General features: G+C 36.9%; 1 protein-coding gene across 1 annotated transcript; it reads right to left on the bottom strand.

Moving 5' to 3' along the window:
* Positions 1–26,849, bottom strand: cdh17 (cadherin 17, LI cadherin (liver-intestine)). The gene is made up of 19 exons (XM_022679643.2): positions 26,764–26,849; positions 21,359–21,418; positions 19,936–20,031; positions 19,633–19,770; positions 18,343–18,481; positions 18,062–18,220; positions 16,354–16,518; positions 13,474–13,673; positions 13,082–13,213; positions 11,534–11,684; positions 10,762–10,977; positions 9,540–9,616; positions 9,253–9,444; positions 7,453–7,697; positions 6,577–6,707; positions 3,544–3,768; positions 3,312–3,422; positions 2,833–2,949; positions 1–2,087 (listed from the first exon to the last, which is right to left on the bottom strand). Exons 2-19 carry the CDS (start codon positions 21,401–21,403, stop codon positions 1,993–1,995), a joined length of 2,634 nt encoding a protein of 877 aa, XP_022535364.2. The 5' UTR covers positions 21,404–21,418; positions 26,764–26,849; the 3' UTR covers positions 1–1,992.

Here is a 26,849-nt window from a genome sequence, read left to right as displayed (position 1 = left end):
CATGATTTCAACACTTTTATACTGATTTTACATTATAAGAATAAATATAAGATTATACCTAGCATTACAGTAAAGCACTTATTACACTAACAGAGCATGCAGTAGTACAGACCCGCACTGATCACACTCACACAAAATCAACACAATCACCATCATCATCATCATCATCATAATCATCTTCAGTAGCAGCAGGTAATAGCGAAGACCAGCCTCCTCAGCTGGAGAATACAGGCAGAGAGCAGATGGAGTGTTAATGATAAAACAGCTAGCTAAATAAGCTCCTTCATAATTTATTCCACCCTCTTAAACAAGAGGGTCTAAAAGGGTTAATTAGTAAAGGCAATGGGGGGATGATACAGGATAAGATAAAAACTAATCCTGCACCTAATAATTGGGGTTACACACAGGGCCCAGCCCAATTGTTCCATTTATATTCTACCTCACAAGCTCTTCATTATCAGATAATCAGATAATGTTTCTGTACTGTCACACCACACATCACACAAAAATCTCTCTGTATCTCACTTACTAATTCTCTCAATGAAAAATCAATGTAAAAAGATGATTTTCCTGTTTCTGCCGTATATTGTACTATATTAAATAATACAGGATTGTTTTTACCATATTTTATCAGAAATCAATGAACATGTCATGAACATAAAAAGGTGTTTAGGCAGATATAATCTAACTCTCATAGATATGTTATATAAAACTTTTTATGAAAGTCATGGAATTACATGCATGCTTTGTCTTACATGATATTGCACATCCTGTGATATTATTATTGTGCATGTGAACATTGTGATGACAACGACAAAACTATACACATATAGTATATATATAGTATGTATATATATATGCAGCACTAATTTCTATTGGTCCATTTATCACAAAAATATGGCACAGTGTAAAGATCAACTGTCAGAAAAATGCAGAGAGTCAGGTACAGTAAAAATGGTTGAGCTGCTGTTATGGGTCAAAGATTATACGAGCTGCCTAAATATTTAGAGGGCATTAACATCTTATCTAATTAAGATGTTTTATATATATATATATAAGTTATTTGTAAAATGTTTTGTCATTGTATTTGAAATTCATTTTAATTTTAATTTGGCTATTCTGTCCATGTTCTCTGCACTGCAGAAATCATAGGGCCCTATAAGTCATAATGTATAAAAGTATAATTAGGTTGAGATTATAGGTAGCATATACTTAAAAAGGTGGCATAAAAGTTTTTTTGTTCACACTCTGTTCACAATCTGAATCAGATTTCATGCCACATAAAACAAAGATCAAATCAAATTGAAAAAGCAAGATTTGGCCTTGTTGGTATTGTTCACAATAAAAAAGTCCGTCCTTTTCAAATCTATTATGCCAATGAATCAGATTTGAGCTGCTGGGAGCAATGTTGTAGAAGAAATTATTTTAAAAGACATTTTAAAGGTTTAAAGAACTGTCGCATCACTAACTAAAAGGTTTTCTCACTTATTTAAAAAAGTGTTTTTCTAAAGAACCAAAAGGGACAAAAGGGTTCAATGTTTATTATTAGCTATTGGATAAAGACTTTGTACCATGGTCTGGGCTGACGTACATAGATATAGGTTTATGTTTGGAAGAATTATGTAAAACTGGGCATCTTTTGTCATAAGACTCTTAATTTATTTGATAGATCCAGGATACAGGAAGTTTTTTGACCTGGGAAATATAATAGTGAGACTGTTGAGGAGTTTGTGTTAGGACAGTTTGTATAGTCCAAAACAGAACATGACCGTACTCACATATAATAAGTTACAAGGAGAACCTCTTATGTGCACAGCTACACTGTATTACCAGCCAATTTTAAAATACACCCCTCCCTTCCTTCCTCCCTCTGAGGTCAGACAGTACAGTCTCTTTGTGAATTTCAGAGAGAAAGTAAATTGAAACAGAGGCTGAACTGAACGAACCACCATGTGCGCATGTGACGACCGAGGGCGCAACTGGACACGGCATCTAGAGCATGACGGTGGTTTCCCCGTCAGCCATGTTTTTGTCCTTCTTCTTGTCATTCTTCTTGATGCGGTAAATGACGATGATCAGGAGCAGCACTGCAAAACATTACAAATGTTCATTATTATTATTACACTCTGTACCTGCCAGTGCATTGTATGTTCAACATAATATATTTAATATATATACATTACTGTGACAGATTTCACTGTAAAATCACAATAGGTTGCCACTGTTGGGCCTATGAGAAAGGCCCTAAGGCCCTTATATATTTATACAGTACAGGCCAAAAGTTTGGACACACTTTTCCATTCCATGCATTTTCTTTATTTTCATGACCATTTCATTTGTAGATTCTCACTGAAGGCATCAAAACTATGAATGAACACATGTGGAGTTTTATGTACTTAACAAAAAATGACCTGGCCTCCACAGTCACCGGACCTGAACCCAATCCAGATGGTTTGAGGTGAGCTGGACCACAGAGTGAAGAAGGCAAAGGGGCAACAAGTGCTAATAAACACCTCTGGGAACTCCTTCCTTCCTTCAAGACTGTTGGAAAACCATTTCAGGTGACCACCTCTTGAAGCTCATTGAGAGAATGATGCCAAGAGTGTGCAAAGCAGTGATCAGAGCAAAGGGTGGCTATTTTAAAGAAACTAGAATATAATTTTTTTTTTGTTATTTCACCATTTTTGTTAAGCACAAAACTCCACATGTGTTCATTCATAGTTTCAATGCCTTCAGTGAGAATCTACAATGTAAATAGTCATGAAAATAAGGAAAACGCATTGAAAAAAAAGTACACTTTTGGCCTGTACTGTATATATAAAAATAACTTACAGATAAATCCCAATACTCCTCCTAGAATGCCGACTGTGCCGGATACACCCATCATCCAGGCGTGAGTCCCTGGTTCCATGTAACAGTAGCCCAACTCAGTACAGTTACATACTCGCACTGAGAGAGAGAGAGAGAGAGAGAGAGAGAGAGAGAGAAATCACTGATTGAAATCTGATAAAAAACTCATGACAAGTTTATAGTGTTTGACCTAATAATGCACTAGCAAGCTGATTGGTTCTTTTTTTTTTAAGGGAGGGATTTTATCCTTGTATGGACATCAGGACAAACATCATGAGAGCTATCATTTATACAGCAGTCAGTAGCTGGACTCTTTATTAGACAATCTCTCTGGTGGTAATGAATGAGAGGGATCAGGGCCGTAGCAACAAATTATGGGTCATGGAACACAATACTAGTTCCTGTGCCAAAACATTTAACATTACAATTAAATGTAACAGTTTAATGAAAAGGCTTTTTACCTTCAAACTTATGAGTAACACCCATGCCTGCGTTGTCCTTGATGTTAATGGGAATGTTGTAGGTCTGGTCAGTGGTGGGTCTCTTCTTCAGAATCAGTTTAGCTGATGTTCCTACAGAACACACAGAAACAGTTTTCCTCACGTCAGACATCCAATTGGATTATTGTTACTGTCAGCATTAGAGAAAGCTTCTCAGCGTTCAGCATTATACACAATCTAACCCTCCACCCACCGTCCACTGGAGTGATCTCCCAGTTAGGTGATTTGCGGACCATATTCAAAGAGAAAGTGAAGGGCTCTCCGTTGGGCTCCGCATCACCGTCCACAGCGGTCAGCACCAGCGGGGTCAGCTGTTTCACACACATGAATCCCTGAGTCTTCTGCAGCTTAGGGAAGTTATCGTTCACATCCAACAGCTGGATGGACACTTCCTTCTCAACCTCCTGCTTCTGATCCTCTGATGAAGCACAAAGACATCAACACAGAAACGTTTAAATACAATGACGGCTAGCAACCTAGAGCATGTATAGTTTCATTCCAAAATGCATTATGGGACACACATTAACCTCCTCTGATATCAATTATTAGAAATGTATAGTTTTGATACAATATAAATGTTTTGATTGTTCTTTAAATTGTGGCAGAATTTCAGTTTAGATAAATAAACCAATATAAATGATCAAAAACGGAATAAGATTATTTTACATTGACATTCATTGAAAGTTAAGGTATATAATATATACACTGCTCAAAAAAATAAAGGGAACACTCAAATAACACATCCTAGATCTGAATGAATGAAATATTCTCATTGAATACTTTGTTCTGTACAAAGTTGAATGTGCTGACAACAAAATCACACAAAAATCATCAATGGAAATCAAATTTATTAACCAATGGAGGCCTGGATTTGGAGCCACATACAAAATTAAAGTGAAAAAACACACTACAGGCTGATCCAACTTTAATGTAATGTCCTTAAAACAAGTCAAAATGAGGCTCAGTATTGTGTGTGGCCTCCACGTGCCTGTATGACCTCCCTACAACGCCTGGGCATGCTCCTGATGAGGTGGCGGATGGTCTCCTGAGGGATCTCCTCCCAGACCTGGACTAAAGCATCCGCCAACTCCTGGACAGTCTGTGGTGCAACGTGACGTTGGTGGATGGAGCGAGACATGATGTCCCAGATGTGCTCAATCGGATTCAGGTCTGGGGAACGGGCGGGCCAGTCCATAGCTTCAATGCCTTCATCTTGCAGGAACTGCTGACACACTCCAGCCACATGAGGTCTAGCATTGTCCTGCATTAGGAGGAACCCAGGGCCAACCGCACCAGCATATGGTCTCACAAGGGGTCTGAGGATCTCATCTCGGTACCTAATGGCAGTCAGGCTACCTCTGGTGAGCACATGGAGGGCTGTGCGGCCCTCCAAAGAAATGCCACCCCACACCATTACTGACCCACTGCCAAACCGGTCATGCTGAAGGATGTTGCAGGCAGCAGACCGCTCTCCACGGCGTCTCCAGACTCTGTCACGTCTGTCATGTGCTCAGTGTGAACCTGCTTTCATCTGTGAAGAGCACAAGGCGCCAGTGGCGAATTTGCCAATCCTGGTGTTCTCTGGCAAATGCCAAGCGTCCTGCACGGTGTTGGGCTGTGAGCACAACCCCCATCTGTGGACGTCGGGCCCTCATACCATCCTCATGGAGTCGGTTTCTAACCGTTTGTGCAGACACATGCACATTTGTGGCCTGCTGGAGGTCATTTTGCAGGGCTCTGGCAGTGCTCCTCCTGTTCCTTCTTGCACAAAGGCGGAGGTAGCGGTCCTGCTGCTGGGTTGTTGCCCTCCTACGGCCTCCTCCACGTCTCCTGGTGTACTGGCCTGTCCCCTGGTAGCGCCTCCAGCCTCTGGACACTACGCTGACAGACACAGCAAACCTTCTTGCCACAGCTCGCATTGATGTGCCATCCTGGATGAGCTGCACTACCTGAGCCACTTGTGTGGGTTGTAGAGTCCGTCTCATGCTACCACGAGTGTGAAAGAACCACCAACATTCAAAACTGACCAAAACATCAGCCAGACAGCATAGGTTCTGAGAAGTGGTCTGTGGTCCCCACCTGCAGAACCACTCCTTTATTGAGTGTGTCTTGCTAATTGCCAATAATTTCCACCTGTTGTCTATTCCATTTGCACAACAGCAGGTGAAATTGATTGTCAATCAGTGTTGCTTCCTAAGTGGACAATTTAATTTCACAGAAGTTTGATTTACTTGGAGTTATATTGTGTTATTTGAGTGTTCCCTTTATTTTTTTGAGCAGTGTATATATATATATATATATATATATATATATATATATTGAAAGTTAAACATATATACACAGGGCTGTAACAATTGCCTATTTTGAAAGTCAAATTATCTGAATAGATTTTTAGATTATGAATTGCTCATACACCAAATTACTTCTATGTGCATATGCATCAGCTGGTAATTTTGCTTTTAAATAAATTTTTCTAAAAATCAATATAATTAAATTTACTGCTTTAATTAACTTTCCTGCTAATAAAAATATAAATAACAATAAACTCACATTTAACACGGTTTGCATTTGCAATGTTGCACAATAAAATACAGCAAAACGAAATATTTATATATAAATATATACATATGTATCCCTTTAAAGGTAGAATGTATTTTGTGTCCCTTTTTCATTTATATATGTATTTTTTATTTTAAAACTCCACATGCTCTGATCACATGATAGACAGCTGCACAGTCTGTATGTTTTCAGTGCAACTCTGCATAGGTATTGAGGGATTTTACTACTTTAACTGCAGCAGTAAAAGTGTATTTTGGGCTGTTACGATTAAAATTTGGAGAATAATCTGTGAATCTAGAATGCATGATGAAGTCACGAACTAATTGATCTGATCTAATCTAAATTTTAGACCATTTCTTCAATAAGCAGTTGCATCCCTAATTATATCTGTATGGTTCTGTTTCTGCGCTTTGGAAATTAATACCTGGAATTGGCATTTTACACAAATAAAACATTTATTCAGTCAAATAAAAGGTCTTGTCTGACAGTCTAATTGCTAATCTCCAGGTTAGCATGGTCTTCTAGCTTTCAGTGAATTTGAGCCATGCTAGCATTTTTAGGTGAGCTATTCCTTAAAGAAAAAGCAACAATGACCTTTCAATGATAAGAATCTCTGTTCAGAAACATGCAGTGGCCTTTTCCTAGGCTTCATTAACAGTGCTCCTACCTGTCTCGTAGGCGATGATACGGACTTTAAGCTGTTCAACCACTTCCCTATCCATCTCTGCTTTAGTCTTCAGCTCTCCAGAGTCAGGATCCACCTCCAGCCAGCCGTGCTCATCGTCCTCCAGCCTAAACCTGACACACAGCACACATACACACATAATCAGGGTCATAATCAGAATACTGTGACCTTAAATGTCTCATAAATTTCAAAACTACTTAAGATTTTTTTATTCTTTAGACTTTAAACTACATTTTCACAGCTTGTAGAAAAATTGGCATTTGATTAAAACATGATTGATCTAGGCATGTTGATTTGTTCATGGTGACTTTGTCCTGTTTCAAAGATACATTTTGATTTTGTAAAATGTTGTTATTTTACAATGACAGGGTGGATAACTTAAGCTTGCAGTAAAATACGAATAAAATATTCAAAATATTAAATAAAATTAATTGCTGAACTTGCGTGTCTTAAAACAGTATGGAGGCTGTAATGTAACTGATATAAGAGGTTATTTTCTTAAATGGGCTTGGTCATCGCAGAATGACAGATTGGACAGATAATTCTTGCACATGTTAGCTTAATTAAAAAATTCCAATCTTTAAAAAAATAAAAACTTTAAAAAGTTGTGTTATTTAAGGAGTTAAAATAATTATTCCACTGAACCAGGCAATACTGAGGACATAGAAAGAAAAACACACTCCCAACATGAATTTAAATGTTAAAAAAATTATTATTACATAGTGTTTGTATTGAATTCAAACAACTATGCTTCGGACACAAAAAAGCCTACTTTACTGATATTAACCCAGTTAAGAGGATCATATTCTATGATAGTAAAATGATCAGCAGTAATACAGTTTTAAAATGATAAATTACTTAATCTTTTTCTCCTCTGGATCCTTGGCTTCAGCTGTCAAGAGGACGGTCCCCACTGTCACATTTTCTGGGACGTTGACGTTTAGGATGTCCACACTAAACACAGGAGGCTCATCCACGTCCACCAGCTGAATGACCACGACTGCACTGGAGCTTTCATTGTACTGAACCCCCTCAATCAGCGGCTCAGGATTACGAGCATCAATCTGAAGCTGATAGGTAGACTGAACCTCATAATCCAAAGGCTATAGAGAGAAATAAAATGAGTAGGATCAAGAAAACCAGTTGTACCAGAGACTGTACTTCTACTTTATCAGACTGGTAAATTTCAACTAGTAGTAGAATGTGGATGGATTTGTTGCAATGTGCGCTGCACAACAAGGTACCTGGCAACAAATTCAGTGATCAAAAATAGTAAAAACCAGCAGCACTTAGTTGCCTGGAGATTTTCTGATATATTAGAGATACAAAAAATGACCAAGGCATTTCAGCACTTAGGGTTAAAAGACCCATTAGGGTTAAAAGACCCAGTTTTTAAAAACATACATGATTACAAATCAACCAATGAGAACACTCCAAGTAGTGAAGGTTACATCCTCAGTCAATGAGAGGGGGTAATAAAGAAAAAGAAGGTAATACAGAATAAAAAAAGGAAAAAAGAGGGCAACCTTTATTTCCTGAGGGTATGAATGAGTATTTTACGATAAAAGAGTTTCTTCTGAAATTTGGAAAAATGGGTGTCTGGATTGAATTACTTTTTTCATCTTTGAGAGTTTTTTGGGAATTCTTCATATTGGACATTCTCTGTTAAATGAATTAGTGTTTGGTCTAGCTACTTATAATTTGCAGTGCTTGCGCTGCCCAGTACCTTGTGAAAACTTATGTTTAGAGGAGGACTTTTATTTTGATGTACGTACCTCTTGCTGCTTGAGTCACAGGCAGCAGTTAGCAGTCAGAGATATGTAAGTTTCAGCTCCTCATTTAAACTGTTAACTTGAGCTGTAAGTTGGGTTTTTGGAGGATTCAGATGAACTTTCAAGGGTTTATATTTAACAGCTTCTACAATTATGCCTTATTCCCCTCTCTGCAGTCAGTCTATTAGTTCAGCTAATACTGTATGTAATGATAATTTAGAAATACTGCTTTTGTTTATGTACTTGTTTTCTGTGTTTATCTGCAGAAACTGCTACTGTTATTGAGGCTGTTCATTTATATCAGTAAACGAGTTAAATCATCTCTGATGACTCTGGAGCCCTGTAGCGGCCAAGATCCTCATTAACCAGTTCACTGGAAAAAATCAGAACAGTGTTCTTGCACAAAATTATTTTTTTTTAATAAAATTGATGGGGGAACTGTGTTTGTGAATTTCAGAAAGACTTCTAAGGAGTTTTGGGTGGAAGTGGTTCCTCTGTGGAACTGAGCTGTCAGACCCTCATTGGCTGATTATGTGACCTTCAGTACTTAGTGTGTTTTCATTGGTTGTTTTGTAATCATGTATGTTTTAAAACATATTAACATGGCACGTTATTAACTTTTGTCTTTTAACCCTGATGAAGGCCTGAGTGCCGAAACACGTTGCATAATAGCATTTTAGCAAGACCATCATAATCAAGCTAGTTGACCACCATGACTAGCCTGATATTGCTAGTATGACCAGCTTGACCAAACTAGTCAACCAGCTTTACAACCTGATTGATGACCAGCTTGACCAAGTTGGTAATTCTGATAAACCACCTAGTCAACCAGCTTGTTTGGTTGTTTGGCTCAGTCCGCAGGATGCAGGATATACGGTTTCCAGACCTGTGCAATGTAGACTCTGCCCTCTCCAGTGGCGTCATCAACCTCTATGGAGAAAAGTTTGTCTGGATCTCCTGAAGTGATGTGGTATTCCACCTTGGAGCTGCCTGTGCCTGGATCATCAGCATCTGTAGCTTTAATGTTCAGCAGAGTGGTGCCCACCTCAGCAAGCTCCGGAACACTGTATATCCCATACTGCACCAGGGGGCAACAAGCACAGCCAATCAGAACAGAGATATTCATATAAACCACAATGAAATTAAAGCAACAAGAAAGTCAAAGTTTCTCACATCATTCTTCTCAAAGATGGGGATCTCATTGTTGATGTCGATGATTCTGATGATGACGCTGCACTCTGTGCTGAAACCTGAACAGAAAGAGATACAGGGTTTATTTTTTTAAATATATAACTAATACAGGAAATAAATGAATGCAACACTCCTTTCATTTCCATTCATAGGGGCTATATGAGTTACACTGATGCAGCTATAATATGAACTGAGGTAATAAGTTGTGAGATATTATCTTGTGAGTGAGGTTGAACACTGGCCAACATGCTCATAGCAAGGCAGCGTGAACTACTGGATTTTAATTAAGGCCTGTTTTTGGCTGGCAAGTGGATTAACATTACTCAATTCACAGCATCAAGTTTGTACCAGGAATACATCATAAAAGGCATTACCACCCACAGTGGACAGAAAAGTGAATGATAATAAATGTAACCATCAGCATCTGAGTAGAACTGTCCATTAGAATAGACAAGCGACTCTGGCAGAAATGATATATGCATTATATTGCATACACAAAATCTTTTAATGATTATCATAATCTTATATAATAACTCCTAACTACTAACAACAACATACATAGCATGTTATAAAAAACAAATATGTGACTTCATTAGGAGAGGTCTCATAATGTCTTATAATATCTGTTTATAAGAAAGCATTATGGAACCAGTCTTTTTGAAGATACATACTTTATAATATTATTTATGTTACTATGTGTTACTTTTTATCATTAAATACTTATTGAGTTATTATACAAGCTTATGCCAGTCATTATAGATTATTATGCATGTATTCATGGGAGGTGTTTCCATTTTTTAAGTATAGTACAGTATAGAGCTTCGGAAAAAAAATAAGAGACCACTTCAGTCTCTGAATCAGTCTGAATCACATTGTTGTTTTATTCTATAAACTACAGACAACATTTCTCCCGAATTCCAAATAAAAATAGTGTCATTTAGAGCATTTATTTGCAGAAAATTAGAAATGTCTGAAATAACAAAAAAAGATGCAGAGCTTTCAGACCTCAAATAATGCAAAAAAAACAAGTTTATATTCATAAAGTTCAGAAATCAATATTTGGTGGAATATCCCTGGTTTTAATCACAGTTTTAATGCATGTTGTCCTCCACCAGGCTTACACACTGCTTTTGGATAACTTTATGCCACTCCTGGTGCAAAAATTTAAGTAGTTTAGCTTGGTGTAATATGAGTTTGACCTCACCTCCATTGGTAACTCCAATCTTGAGCTGATACTCTGGAACGTCCTTCCTGCGGAAGTTGTGTTTGGCCACCTGGATCTTGCCGCGTGTGCCGTCAATGTGGAACATCCCGTCAGCAGGGTTGGTGGGGCTCTGGCTCAGAAGTTTGTAGTGCAGCAGTGAGTTCACTGTTTTTTCTTCGTCCGCATCATGAACCAACAGATCACCAATTTGGCTGCCTAAGTAATGAACAACACTAACAATCAGTCTGGATGTACAGCTAGAAAATACACTTTATGGAGTAAAGCATAAAGATTTTGGGACACAGACTCATTCATTGTTTCTTCTGAAATCCAGGGTATTAAAACGGTTTATACTGCTTTTGTTGGAGTAACATCTCTACTGTCCAGAGAAGAGTTTCTCTTAGTTTGTGGTGCATTGTTTTGCATTCAGTTCATTAGGTTTGTGTTTATCTGCTCCAGAGAATCTTTAGTGAATATTTTCTTTATCATTGTGATTCAACATTCTGCTAACTGCTCAATAATTCTCACAAGAATTGTACTATAACTGTCCTTAAAGTGTTTCTTAAGCTTATTATAATCCAGCGCACCTAATGTATGAAAATACATAACATCATAAGACAATAAAATAGATGTTCATTGATAGTGCGCCTTATAATACGGTGTGCCTTATAGTGCGAAAAATACAGTATATTGGCAGCATGCTAGATAATTAATCTAGGTTTGTCAGTTGATTACAATGTGTATGACTGTTTATGCACTTATGCCAACTTACCTACTTTCTCATTCTCCTGAACCTCAAACACACTTTCAGCGTGTACACAAACAGGCGCGTTATCGTTCTCATCCTCCACCTTCACCTGGATCTCCATAGGAGACTCCAGCTCGACACCATCTTTATCCTCTGCCAAAACCACCAGTATGTACTAACACACGCCACACACACACACACACACACACACACATTAAAAGTTACTATACACTATACACTACACTTCTTTTATATTTAGTACTAGCTAGAGGTTAACTAAGCTACATATATGGAGCTATTGGTTGTACTCACAATACTTGATTCATGAATCAGTGCTGATTGTAATGACATTAATGTTAGAACTGGCATGATACCAACAAAATATACATAGATAAAAACTCAAATTTGATTCTGTAAAAATCTAATATGAAGGAATTGTTTGAAATTAATGACTGTAGAAAAAAGCATGGGCAACCCAGGTCTAGCACATGTAGCTGTTCTTTGACTGAAACATATAAGGAATAGGTGGCTATTCCTTATATGTTTCAGTCAAAGAACAGCCCGTTTCCCACTATTTTTCATCTATAAACTTTGGGTCCTTCTTCAGTGTCTAAATCCAACTATGTGCAAATTTTATATTCTTCTTAAGTGATCAGTTTAAAAAACATTATTCTGCTATATCTTACAAAAAGGAGGTTACACATAGGAATAATCTGATTGACAGCTTTGGCTGGAACAGGCAATTGCCTCTCTGTTAATAAAAGGGAGTAGCTGAGTTGTAGTTGAGCTAGTCTGGTAATCATACTACTAGTGATCGTATGGTGTTATTGTGCTGATGATTGCACTAACAGATACTCTGTACAAAGTTGTTTGCAGTGTTTTCGACAAGTCTGATGTTAGCATAAAATCAGATCTGAACTCTGTTACTGCAATTTTATGGAAATGTAAATAAAATGTCATAATAAAATTCTGCACTTTTACAGTTGAAACATTTTATGTTGGAAAACCTGCTTCTGATACTTTAGGCTGTACTGTAAACTCAATGAAGGCAGTCTGAGACCAATGACAGGCTCAGGCTGTTTGTTATTCCATGAATAATAAAATAGTCTTCATTCTTGATTAAGATTACAAATAACATATTTTGCTTGTATTTTCAACGTCCTTAGATTGAAAGAAAAAGGGGAAAGGGGCAAACTCAGAGGTCTTGAAGAAATACAGAAAGAGAAGAAAAGTGAAAGAAAAAAGGAGGAAGATGGGGAGAAGGTGGGTGCGAAGTTGTTCGACACACAGGTAGAGAGAAAGTGAGGGTTTAAATGGGGCAAGTGGGAGGAGTAAAGGCCGTGGATCAATCAAGCAAAGTGTAAATGTTATATTCATAACTCCACTATTACTCTAAATGTAAGCTTTTACCTCCTCACACACTGCAGAAGCTCGGGGAACATTATAAGAATGCTTAACATCCAGGTTATCTAAGCACTGAGTTACTCTCAGTGACATATTTACACCCCTATACACTCATATAACACTCATACGTCTACTCAACACTACTCAGACTATTCAGCTATACTTTACCATGTCCTTCTGCTCTCTGTCCAAGGCCTCAGTGACGAAGATCTCTCCATCTACATTAATAGTGAAAGGGAACGGAATTTCTCTCTCCTTCTGCACCAGCCTGTAGCGTGCATTGGGGTCATTGGACCGTACCTACAAAACACACACACACACACACAATTCAAAACCACCACTTTCAGAATATCTAATATGTTACATAACAGTATTGGGAAACTTTTTTACATGGACTTGGAAAGAAGTGTGTTTGTGTGTGCATTTGCACATCTGTGTCAGCAATAGGTGCTGGGAACTTATAGTAGTTAAATGCATTAATTAGAAGTGGTGTTCACAATCATTTAAGACATTTAATATCACATTAAGTTCACGAATATTCTCTGTGAAGCACGACTGACCGAGGTTATTATCTTGGGGTATTCATGAACCAAGTTTTCCTTGATGCGGATTTGCCCAGGATTGACCCATAAGTTTGGAGTGATGGCTATGTTGATATATGCGGTGCTGCTGAGGGAATTGGGGGCTCCGCCTCCTAAATCCTCCACTCGCACAATCAGGGTGTAGTCTGGATCCTCAACAGCATTAAATCTCCTGGTCTCTGTGTGCACACAAGCAAACAAACACCTGTATGAACACCTTTATACACACAAAGTACAAGAATATAAGAGTATTCACCCGATTATTAACTTACAATGATATGATCCACTGTAAAAGAAAAAAGTGTACACATAACTGTTGACTGTTGTTGAAATGGCTAGTGTAATAATACTTTCAGTGCAGAGCTGGGAATATACATATACTGTGCACTCAGTGGCCACTTTATTAGAAACCTCTGCCTTTCTTTTGGTCATTTACAGTTTCATTTGGTGTATCATTAATCATTTATTAGTTTAAATTAATAGTCATTAATGATAAAATAAGAGCATAGTATGGTGCAGAAATTCATGCAAAGAATATCTTTTCATCGTTTCAAGCATGAGGGTAGATCATGCATTGGGTTTGTGTTTCAGCCAGAGGCACAGGGAACAACTTTAATAGTAGATAGGGAAAATGGGTTCAATTAAAGTTTTGGACAGTATGGAAAATGCAAAAAAAAAACAAAAAACTTTACATTTACTTTGACATTTGTTTGATTGCAAACAGTATGAACTCAAAATATTTCTCGATTTGTCTCCTGAACTTCATTTAATTTGTTAATATAAACCATTTCTGCATTTCAGGCCTGTATCAAATCCTCCAAAAAAGCTTGGGATGGGGCCAGTTTTGGGTGTAGTAATGAGGGGCAGTAATGAGGTGAAAAAACGAATCAATGAAGTTATTTCAAACAGTTGATGTCAACAGGTGATTGTAATCATGATTTTGTACAAAAAAAATCCAGAGCATCAATAAATACATGAGGAAAACTATTAAAATGTTTAAAAAAAATTATTCTTAAAGAAAAGAGGGAAGGAATGGCTTTGAGATCTGGGATATCTATGATAGAGCATTACACAGCAGAAATGTATATCATGGTTAGACAAACCAGTATTCCAGATCTTTTTTGTAAGAATCAGACACTGTTTGTTCTGAATTAAAGATGAAAAGTATTATCAATATGTTAAAAAGCCATGGAGATCTTAGAGCCACATATGCTGCCTTCAACATGACATCTTTTCTAGGGATGTCCATGCATTTTTCAACAAGGCAATGCAGAACCATGCAAGGAAGACCTCTCCAACTGTTAGTCGTGGATAAGTCATGCTTTGGGCTTGTGTTGCAGCCTGTGGCATTCCATTTTAACTGGTAGACAGAACAATCTCATACAACTTGGGAAAAAAAGAAAGACTCTCAGATGTTAGAAACGTACAGTACTAACTATGTAAGTAACCTAAACTTGCCAGGTTATGAGATGGTCTGAGGTATATTAGAAAGGGTATAAGATATGTGTTTCTAATAAAGTGACCAGTGAGGGTAAACTCATGTGTACCCCATCACTGTAGTGGATTTTCTACTAATCAAGGACTTCACAACATCATTTTTGATCCTGCTCAGACACGTCCAGACTGAGGGCTGTGTGAATGGAGAAAGTTTCAGGTTCTAATCTGGTTGAAGTCTGGCCTAATCTGGCAGGCTGCTGTAATCTGCCCTGATGAAAAGTCGGCTGCTTCAGAGCCAGTTCAATGAGACGAGTGTGTCCTTAATCACAGCTCACGGCTGATACAGCACACAAGCACTTGGACGGATGAAGAGGAACACAGACAGCAGATGCACACAATCTAGGACCCACATGTGCAATCTGTGCCTGTGTTTGTGTTTACATCACAAACAAACAGAAAGAGCAATACACGCTCCAAACACCTGAAGTCTCAGGATATGAAAGACGAGAATTTGAATATAACCATTAGGAATTACCAATTTAGACTGTTTTTTGGTTCTGTGCCTTTTATGACAGGGTTGTCTCGCATACTTTACTATCCACTTTTCACCCTGTTCACCAACTATCCACAGTAGAGGTCTGCACTCCCGCGAGAGTGTCTGTTCTGGTACAAGTAGATAAGACACAGCAGTGCTGCTGGCGTTTTTAAACACCTCAGTCTCACTACAGCACTGGGAATAGTCCACCACCAGCATACTCCTCTGGGTATCATCCTGTGCTGACTTTCCTGTGTCCACTGATGTGCTCATCATAAAATATGACCAACACAAACTGTGCAGCAACAGATTATGCTTCTCTGACTTTACTTTATCTACAAAGCGGAGCAGCTAAAGGTAGGTGTATCAACTTGAGCGGAGGACATGACGTGAAAACAGTGTTTAAAAACTCCAGCAGCACTGCTGTGTCTGATCCGCTCACACCAGCACAACACACACGGTAGAAAATGAGCCACCGCTCAAATAATAGCTGCACTGTGGTGGTCTATCCTGTGGAGTCCTGACCACTGGAGAACAGGTTAAAAGGAGGACAATAATAAAGTATGCAGAGAAACACAGAGATACAGGACTACAGTCTGTAATTATTATAGAACTACAACTTGCTCCTATATGTTCAGTGGAGTCAGTGTAGAAAAAAGGGGGTGCTCCGAATGTTATAGCTGTTGTATATTGTCACCATGACAACTAACCTTGACAAACTATTTATTTAAACTGTTCATTATTAGACTGCCAGACTCACATATGGTGAGGATTGTCCCAGTTGCACTGTAACACACCCAGCATTGAACTTAGTAATTAATAACACAGGGTGTGTGATCAGCATATGCTGTGTGTGTGTGTGTGGGTGTGTGTGTGTGTGTATATACCGGCACGTTGGACGCATGTGAAGAATGGGTTGTTCTCAATAGGCAGTTCATTCTTTGGAGTGCAGAACTCATCAAACTTCTTCTTTAGCACCTCGGCACTGCCACGAGTCTCACCACGACTGTACGTCAGTCCCAGTACATTTCTGGCTCTTAGAAACGCTGCTCCTAGAACACCAGGACATTACAGAACAGTGTTACACACTCCTTAATACAGTTATGAGCTGAACACTAATTCTAATTGTCCAATAAACTGTATATATTGCCAAAACTGAACTATAAATGTGATGCAGTAGTGTGCCAATGAGATCCATTTTTATTATCCTTAAAAATAAAAATAAACATTTTCTAATGTATATAATATTTACATATTTACACTGCAACTTTTGATAGTATTATATTTATGTTTTAGTTTATTAGCTAGTATTATGTTTATTCAACATAATACAAGTAAAAGACTGTTTTGCCTTATCCAATCAGACTAAAACTCTAAATACAGAAAAAAGAGTTAAGGGAAATATCATCTCAGTTTAATATTGTGACTACATACAATTATTTTCTTGTATGTATCTTGTATGCATACATATACACTGTTTTGGATTTTGTGTTATATAGCTGAAATTTGATATTCTTTTGTTGAAGTTGTTGAATTGTTGTTGAATCTCTGTCATAATATTTTATTATTTTATTAAAGTAGAGATTTTATATAAGACCATATTGGGGTTTTGACTCTAACTGCACTATTTGCATTTTGTGTTTTCTTTTTATTGTGCAAAAATAAATTTCAAAATAAAATAAAAAAACTGTAGATCCTGACTAAGAGAGAAAATACACAGGTCTACAGGACCAGTCAAAAGTTTGTATACACTTTAAATCCAGTGTTTTTTTTATTTGTTCATAGTGTTAAACAACCAAAATATGTTTCATATTTTAGATTCTTAAAAGTATTCATAAGCCTCTTGCTTAAGTGACAGATTTTCTCAGTCAGCTTTATGAGATAGAGTCACCTGGAATTCAGGCTTTCAGTTAACAGCTGTGCTGAATTTGAGAGTATTAGTTGTAAAGTTGTGAAGAGGTAGAGTTGATATACAGTGAATAGTCCTATTAGAGTAATGTTCTAATCCATATTATGGCCAAAACTACTCAAATAAGTAAAGTGAAAAAACACTTTAAGAAATGAAGGTCAGTCAATCTGAAACATTTTAAGACCTTTGAAAGCATCCTCAAGTGCAGTCGCAAAGGCTATCAAAAACATTATGATGAAACTGGCTCTCATCAGGACCGCCCCAGAAAAGGAAGAGCAAGCATTCAGTTAACAGCATCTCAGATAAGAGCATTAGAGTATTTTGGTTTGTTTAACACTTTTAAGTTACTACACGATTGCTTATGTGTTTCCTTTCCATGTGTACTGTACATGCTGGCTTGCAGACTAATATACAAACTGTTTTACAAACTGTTTTTTTATTCTAAAAAGGGGTCACACAGCAAAAAGGTCAGGAACCCCTAAGTTTACCAAATTATTAATGGGTCAATGCCCACTAACACTCTTAAATATAATATAATAACAGTGTGACTTCAACTTAACTGTACTTTATTACTTACTACTGGTGAAAAATAAAACCTTCACAGTTCACAGATACACCAGATAGTATTAAAATTGAACATTCATTTGGAATACAGTACTATTCTAAAGCCTGTATGGGTCACTTACCCTCTTCTGTGGTGGAAATTTCTCCGTTGTTTGGGTTGATGGAGAAGAAGAGTTGGCCTGTAGGGTTGGGGAACTGGCTCTCGATGCTGTAGCTCAGAACAGCATTGGGTGTGTTTGCATCATCCTTATCAATGGCGGACACTTGCAGAAATGGCACCCCTGAATCAACACATCCAACAGAACCACAGAAATGTTTCGGGGGGGTTCCTCAGGGCTCAGTAGTGGGAGCTTTTGTGTTTTATCACAAATAAACTCAGTTTAGTTTGCAGTGTCAGTCTCACCTGCAGGGGAATGCTCTCTAATACTTCCACTGTACTGGCTTTGAGTGAAGACAGGAGGATTGTTGTTTACATCTGTGACATGAAGAATAACTGAGTAAGGTCCATCAATGGGTTCATCATCCGCTGAGAGAGCCTCAATCTGCAGTACAAACACATTCAAGGCACAGTTAGATAAGAAACTTGATGTGAATCCTCTCACTACTCAGGAATTTAATCCCAAAGCGATCAACCACAAAGGGGTGCTAATAATGGCTTAAGACATACTAATAGGCAATTCTGATTTTTTTTTTTTTTTGAAAATTGCATAATATGTTAAACCTATTTTGTGAACTAGTCTTAGGGTTTTCACTCAAATATTTTTTAAAAAGTTAGAAAAATCCCTTTACCTCAACAGTGATTACAAAAATGATATTCATATGCAATATGACAACCATATACAAATAAAGTTTTCAAGGAAATTAATAATTATTGTAAAATTATATAACTTGTTTTTTTTTTAACTTCAGACAGTGACACACCTCCCTCTTTGACAGTGTTGACTAGATTAGATGATGCTAGCGAGTTAGAAATGATCCTCAAGTATCTAGTTATATATACAGCTCTGTAAAAAAATTAAAAAACACCTCAGTTTCTGAATCAGTTTTTCTATATTTTGCTATATTTTTTAGTAAAATGAACACTGTTGTTTTATTCTATAAACTACAGACATTTCTCCCAAATTCCAAACTAAAATATTGTCATTTAGAGCATTTATTTGCAGACAATGAGAAATTGCTGAAATTACAAAAAAATATGCAGAGCTTTCAGACCTCAAATAATGCAAAGAAAACAAGTTAATATGCATAAAGTTTTAAGAGTTCAGAAATCAATATTTTTTGGAATAACCCTGGATTTAATTTCAGTTTTCATGCGTCTTGGCATGTTCTTCTCCACCAGTTTTACACACTGCTTTTGGGTAACTTTATGCCACCCCTGGTGCAAAAATTCAAGCAGTTCAGTTTGGTTTGATGGCTTGTGATCATCCATCTTCCTCTTGATTATATTCCGGTGGTTTTCAATTTGGTAGAATCAAAGAAACTCATCATTTTTAAGTGGTCTCTTATTTTTTCCAGAGCTGTAGGTGACTGTCTTTAGGTTTCTTTGTATTGTTCAGCTTACTGATGGTCTCCTTTACTTGCATTAGCTCCTCACACTAAAAATGTAATTACCAAATACAATATGTGTAATCAACTCCTCACCTTTAATCTTTTAAATAATGAAAAAATGTTCTGCATGTCATGCGTTAATTACAGTTAGAGTGTGTGTTTTGCCAGGGCTCCACTCCAGCGATTCTTCAAGGTACAGCCATCCATCTCGAGATATTCTGATCTTCCCCTCTGTCTCACCACTCACACGGTACGCTGACACACCATCTGCTGCAGAAATAAACTGGACACACACACACACACAAGCTCATTATATGCACCAAACATGTAAAAAAAAAACTGACTACACTGTTGAGAAATTTATATAGTCAGAATCAGACTGCACAGCTTACCTTGTTGGGTCGTATGAATGACAGAAACGTTGACTTTGACCTTGACTTTGACTTACCTGAAAAATGGCGTATGGCACAGGTGTGGCTTCCGGCACATCTAACACTCTGTTGTCCAGTGGGCCTTTCTTTTCCTCCAGACTAACTCCATAAACCTGTGTGAACAACAGAACATTAGGGCAGCAGATAGTAATTCAGTGATTCAGTAAATTATTTATTTCCCTGAATCAATTCTATTGTAACTCCACTTATGACATTGTGTGTTTTTATGTGTTTTTTAGTGTCATAATTCATTTATATAAGGCAATATCTAAATTCTATTAGTTAATATACTCAAATTGGGTTGATTGGGTGACTTGATTAATGTAGGTAAATATACTGGTAAATTATATTTGTTGTGATTAGATACCCACTAATGTGCCTAGGCCTGTCACAATAATTACATTATATGATTATGTTACTGTACAATATAACTGTAATCAATATTATTCCAATAACTAATATCATATAATGTAATAGTATAGTATAATAATGTAAATGTAATATTGTAGAAATGAGTAATGATGTATTTTTATTATTATACTATTATGCTATCATTTTATAAGTGGCAAATAATAGTCGTGAATTAACAATAATTTTGTTTATTGCAGTTATTTCTCTTATTTCATCCAAAACAAAATTATTATTGTAGTAGGCCTAACTGTGCTAAAAACATACTCCACATAACTTTACTTTGAAAGGACATTTAATGCTACTGTAGTCTAAATTATTTATGTTAGAATTTCCAAACCTGCAATATGATTGGCTGGAAGGCGTTCTAGGAGTGCCGTTATCAACCGGTAATGTACAGTAAACGAAGCTCTCCATGTATTACTCTGCCACATTAAGGTAACCTGGCCGGGGCCTATGCCAAAGACTTAATTCACGTATATTGCTATCTAATCCATTGTTAATACAATCGAAATTAAAGCTGTTATTATTGCACTCTTGTCTCTATAGTCTTCCTGGTGGAACTATTTTAACTTGTGGAGTTTTTATAACCAAACAAATTATATTTACTCAACCTCTTTAACTTAAAATCTTTTAGTAAACAGAGATAATGGAACTATGGTATAATGACAATAATACACTCAAGGTTCTTGCTTTAACGTGTAATATTGGGACTGCTTTCTGCAGCTTGTTGTTGTGGTACTGGCAATAAAAAGCATGCGTTGAACATGTTCTCCTTAACAGATTAGTTAATCATCATTGATAATAAATAGCAATATAATTATATTATATATTATACCCTGTGTTAAAAAGTCTAAAAAATATTTTATGTTTTTTTCCTCTAAAAAATGTCAGTTTTAATAGCTATTGATAATCACTTAGTGGTTAAAAATAAAATGTTGCCGTGTACCTTATTACCGTTACTGATTTATAGAAAAACAAGCTGACATAACTGCACACACACACACACACACACACATACGCAGCACTTACAGAGCAGATGAGTAGAGGCAGGAGCAGCAGATGTGCTTTTGCCATCGTGAAAAATAAATCCTGTTGGATATAGAACACAGTGTTTTAATCCTCACATATTATTATATATACATGTAAATAACATGTTTATAAATATCCTGCAAAAAATATCATATTTGAATCTTACAGTTATTTCAAAACTTGGAATAAAATCTTTTTACTTTGAGTTCCATTGAATGTTAATAAGTAATTTAAATCTTCTAGAAAGTTACCCCATTTTGGAGATACAAGGGTTTTATGTGACAGTCACATGTATATTCAGAATTAATATTACACCTCAGTGGTTTTGAAATAAAGCAAAATGTGATTGAAATGCAAATATTCAACTTTTTTTCAGGATTTACAAAAAAAAAAAAAACAGAACTATTTACATAGTCTCTCCAATTCACAGGCTCAGAAGTAACTGGCCATTACTGCAGTCAGCTTCAGTTTGCGGCTGGTTTGTGGATCTTCCAGTGTCAGTTTTGTCTTCAATACGTGGAAAAACTGCTCACCTTTTCTTCTGTGAAAGAAGCTATTGGGTTGATTTTACAGTGTTTTACTCTATAATCATATCTATCTGTCCTGTGAAGCACCATCCTACATACTAATACATCAGTTCTGCAGTATTTAATTGAACATGAGCATATACTGTATGTAGTATAATGCAATACACTTTAAATCTCTTTCTGCCTCTTCTGTCAGCAGCTACATCCAGTAAACAGTTAAAATTGCAGTTCCAGTGGCGGGGTGTTTTTTGGGCTACTTTTAAAAATTACTGCGGCTGCCAATGTAACCAGAAATCACAAGACAATAAAAAAATGTGAAGGAGAGAAAGGAGAGAAGAGAGTTCTGGAAGGACATGAACAGAAATGAGTAAGTTCTTGACTGGAAAATAAAACTGTTATAAAAGAACTAATAAACACTATTGTTAAAATATTATTAATAACTTTAAAATAAATAGCAATACTGATAATACATTTCTTATACACAAAATACTAAGTCCTACACTTATAGTTGTTTTGCCATTTGCTTCAAACCTCTGACATATATTTTGGGCTAGTTAAAATTCTGAAGGGCGTATTTTAGACTGACTTTGGGCTGGATATTTTTGTTGGACCTGGCAACCCTGTGTTCTTGCCATCATACTGCCTCCACCATGTTTAACAGATAATGTGGTAAAGCTTCAGATCATTAACTAATATCATACTCTGTGAATTTTGCCACATTCCATAAAAACTAAAGCATGTGTGTTTCATTGACCTTTGGGATATGTGTGTGTGGGCCTCCTGCATTAAATGTGGATTCTTGTCTGTTCACGTGGACATTTCTGGACAGTTGTTACCGGACACAATCATTACCACACACTGCACTGTCCACTGTGGGTGGTAATGCCTTCTGCGATATATTCCTGGTACCGATGTGACACTGTGGATCGAGGAATGTTAGAAGCCCACACATCTTTAAAAATGAAATATCCTATTCATCCTGAGAATCAAGACTTCAGACCTTTAATCTCTTTCATTCATCAATGAATAACAAATGCCAAAGCCACACCTGGACATTAAACATTCCTTCTGCTGTTCTTCTGCTGCCTCAGACACTCCAGAGGATCAAACTAACAAACTAAGCCCAGTTCCTTAAGATTTAAGCCACATTTACTGAATTTCAAAAAAATGTCCAAATACTTATGGACCTTATAGATCACATATACAGTATTATACATATTGACCATGTATTCTATATAGGTAGATGTGTATGTAATACATAGAGGACATATGTATGACCCCATGTCCTGACATTCTATAAAAATAGCATGTGTGTGGGTAGGTGACCTGGCGTGTGATCTTGGTTGATAGGAGCTCTGAGGGCGTTCTGAGGGTATTTCAGGTCTCTCTTTTCCAATATTCCCTTTGTACATTAAAGTGTCAAGGCCCCAAAATAGTGGGCGAGAGACATTTGATGACGACTGTGTGATTCGGCTTTATTCACCATTGTCTGTGCGTTTTTCTCTCTCTCTCTCTCTCTCTCTCTCTCTCTCTCTCTCTCTTTCTCTCTCTCTCTCTCTCTCTCTCTCTCTCTCTCTTCGTGTGTGTGTGTGTGTGTGGGCATTATGAGTCATGGTCTGGAAAAAGGTCACGGAAAGGTTATTTGGGCATTCTTGAGCTGGCTCTAATGTCAGAGAGAACTAAATCTGTGCCTGTGTGACCTTAAATAAACACGATTGACTTTGATACTGTAGTTCAGTATTTGTAATATATTGATCACAGGTTCCAACCAGGTTCACAAACTCGTCACAAACATTTCTCAACAATAATAATCAATTATAACTAAGTGGCCAACAATATATCACAAAATGATAATCAAATTACCTCAATTGTACACTCTAAAACATAATGTGTTAGTTTTACTTAAAAATATAGGGCAAAGTTTTTGCAAGCTTGTTTTTTTTTAAGTATAACCCACAAAGCTTTTTTGGTAATTTTTACTACAAATTTTAAAGTGACATTACTTAATAATAAGTTTGGAAAAAAATGTTGCACTATATTTTAAAGTTTTTTGGCATCTTTACTAAAAGTCTTTACTAAAGAATTACATAAATCTAAGTTTCACTACATGCTTTTACTTAGAAAAACATGTTTCTCCAGTTTCTCTATTTACCATACTAAAGTTTAAAATGTTGTAGCTGCTGTGGTGATGTGGAGAGTTATTACATGTGTAAATCAGTCACCCCTAGTAGTGGAAGGACTCCCACTGTAAGCACTCCCATCTGGCATTTTTCAGCAGGATAATGCTCACCCACACACAGCAAGGGTTTCCTAAGAATGTCTCTCCCAGATTGCAATACATTCCTGGCCTGCCTGCTTGTCAGATTTATCAGCAATGCAGTATTTATGAGACCAGCTGGAACACCAGCTTCAGCTACCTACAACTGTGCAGGATCTAAAGACCCAACTGCAACATCTGTATGCTTCAATCTCAGTATCTCAACAGTATAGCACCTTATATCCAGGCTAGTGGCAGCCCAACAGTGTAGTAGAGCATCTAATCTATTGTACATTTTTCTACAATAAAGTTTTATACGTTTACTCTAATACTATAATCACTTAGTATAACACATAGTACTGTATATAATCATTACATTCACACACATGAAGATATATTCCAATAACTCATTCTTGGTGTTATAAAAAAGCTACAAAGAAAAGTTACAGTATTTCTTTGATGTCCTAAAACAGTACGAGGCTAAGGTCATGTCTCATATAGTAGAGGTTCAAGTGTAGGTCAGGTGAAAAAAGATCTTTATTTATGGTGCTGATAACCTCCACTATAATTTCTGTTAATTGCCTCTGAGTAAAGCTTTGATCCTAACCCCTTGACCCTCTAGCCATTTATAGACTGTTGTGTTTTAAAGTTCCATATATGATACTCCTCTGTAACTAATGCTTGTGTGGAAAAGCCACAGTGCACTGGCCTATGAGTGAGTGAGTAATAGCCTTAAAGCTGTGAGTTTGGCTTGACCAGTAATAATGAGCTGTACCGAGAAGGTGACACGCCTTGAGAGCGTGGGAAGGTGACTTTGAGACTCGTCCGGCACCATTCATTCCTTTCACTTCCCTTCTGCATCTCTAAATAACTTTCTCAGCTTCAGTCGATCATATACCAAATAAGAGTGTGCCTTATAATTTGTTTTAGTTTAATTCATTATTTACATGACTACTTTTACCAGATGACATGCAGATGGGATGTGCTTACAGTTTTTGGAGGGAGGGGAGTTGTTTAAAGGTTAAAAGACTTGAAACATGTAAAAGAAAAAAAAAAACAGTTCAAAGTTCAAAATGAATAAAATATGTGTTAATAACTTTCTCAGCCTCTATTTTGTGGTTAAATTTAATCAGTTCAGGCCTCGTTCTAACTGTAGAAGTGAAAACACCGATGGCATTTTCCTTTGGTCACAGCTAAAATCAATGTTCTGAGCCAGGATTAGACAAGATGACAATTAATCATTATGAAGGACTGTAAATCGTGACTATCCATTTCTCCACAATTATTAATCTTTTACACTTAAAGCAAATGTGCCACCATCTATTAAACCATGGAGGATTCACAGTATGAGAGGAATAAATAGAAAATGAATAAATACTACAAAATATTAAAACACAGCAGAAGTCATTTTGCCACTAGACACTCATTTTTTCAGCATGTAATTGGGTCCTTCCAAATAACCATATACTTTTTCTTTTCTACATTAAAAAGCACAGTACAGTACAGTTCGTTATTCACAAAGAATAAAACATAAAATAACTTACATTTCTTTATAGTAAGGAAATGAACTGATTTCTCCCAAAAGAGAGAAATGGTTGATATATGGTTATCCATTGGAAGGACTCAATATATATATTAGTAGTGATTTTTCACTATTAAGGCCCAGTTATGCGACAAATCTTCTCAGACCACAATCACTCAGATTCATTGACCTCTGAATCTAAATCTGAATCAATTCTGAGAGATTAGTTAAAAACACTAGCTTTAACCACTGCAAGCATGTATTTATAATTTTTATATATTTATATTGATAAAAATCAATTAATTAACTAACATTGCTTCCTGGGCTTGACCTGCCGCAGTGTTAAATACCCAGCGCAAGGCCACAGCTGGCCAACACCCTTGAGGAAAAGCTCAACAAAGTCAAACCAAGTTCACCAAGAACAAACATGTCTGCCACCTCAGAGCCTCACACACACACACACACATCCTTATGAACCTTTTCTTAACCCTTTGAGGCACAGTGTTCACTACATCCTAGTTTTTCGTCACATTTATCGCTTTGTAATTGTGTTTAAAGAGAAAATATCAACATTTTTGATTAATTTAAATGTATTTTGGAAATATTTTTAAATATTGCTCACAGAAAGTGAGGTAGGAACTGTAGTTCTTCTGCAAACGCCTGTTTCTGGAAATTTTACATGCTTATCTTTTAATATTTGTGAGCACATAAACTTTAACATAAATCTTTATGGCACCCAAGCAAGGACAACCTGTCAGTTGGTACAGTTAATGAATGAAAAGTGATATATCGCAAGTGATATACTGTAGTCTACACCAGGTAGTGCACAGTGGTTACTCAGAGAAGCTGCTTCAGAAATGACCTTTGGCCCGGCACCTAAAAAAATCACAACCTACATCTGCTGCCATTTGATATATTGTAATTTAATGAATTGTCCAGATCAGTAAATGAGACATTATGAAGGAAATTCTCCTCAAATGCCAGAAAGGGTTACGTAATGTAATGGCTACGTTCTTTTTTCTTTTACAATGATGCTCATTGCCAAAAGAAGAGAAAAAGCTTAAAGTCAGAGTTAAAGGGTAAAAGGAGAGATAGTTACCTGCACCAGCAGAGAGCTCCTCGACTGGCCCACGACTAACCAGAAAAGAGCTCACAGAGCCTGGTGTGCTTCCTGCTTAGAGTCAA

This window comes from Astyanax mexicanus, chromosome 1 (genome assembly GCF_023375975.1).
Source record: "Astyanax mexicanus isolate ESR-SI-001 chromosome 1, AstMex3_surface, whole genome shotgun sequence".
Classification (NCBI taxonomy): domain Eukaryota; kingdom Metazoa; phylum Chordata; class Actinopteri; order Characiformes; family Acestrorhamphidae; genus Astyanax; species Astyanax mexicanus.
This window is presented reverse-complemented; position numbering and strand designations above follow the sequence as displayed.

What these genes read in the sequence shown, in the direction of transcription:
- cdh17 (XM_022679643.2), bottom strand. Translation starts at nt 21,403, where the DNA reads ATGGCAAAAGCACATCTGCTGCTCCTGCCTCTACTCATCTGCTCT. An exon ending in GCAAAACACACACTCTAACT is followed by an intron (nt 18,482 to 19,632) that starts GTAATTAACGCA and finishes TTTGTACTGCAG; the next exon opens with ATTGAGGCTCTCTCAGCGGA. An exon ending in ACAGAGAGCAGAAGGACATG is followed by an intron (nt 11,685 to 13,081) that starts GTAAAGTATAGC and finishes GGCGTGTGTTAG; the next exon opens with TACATACTGGTGGTTTTGGC.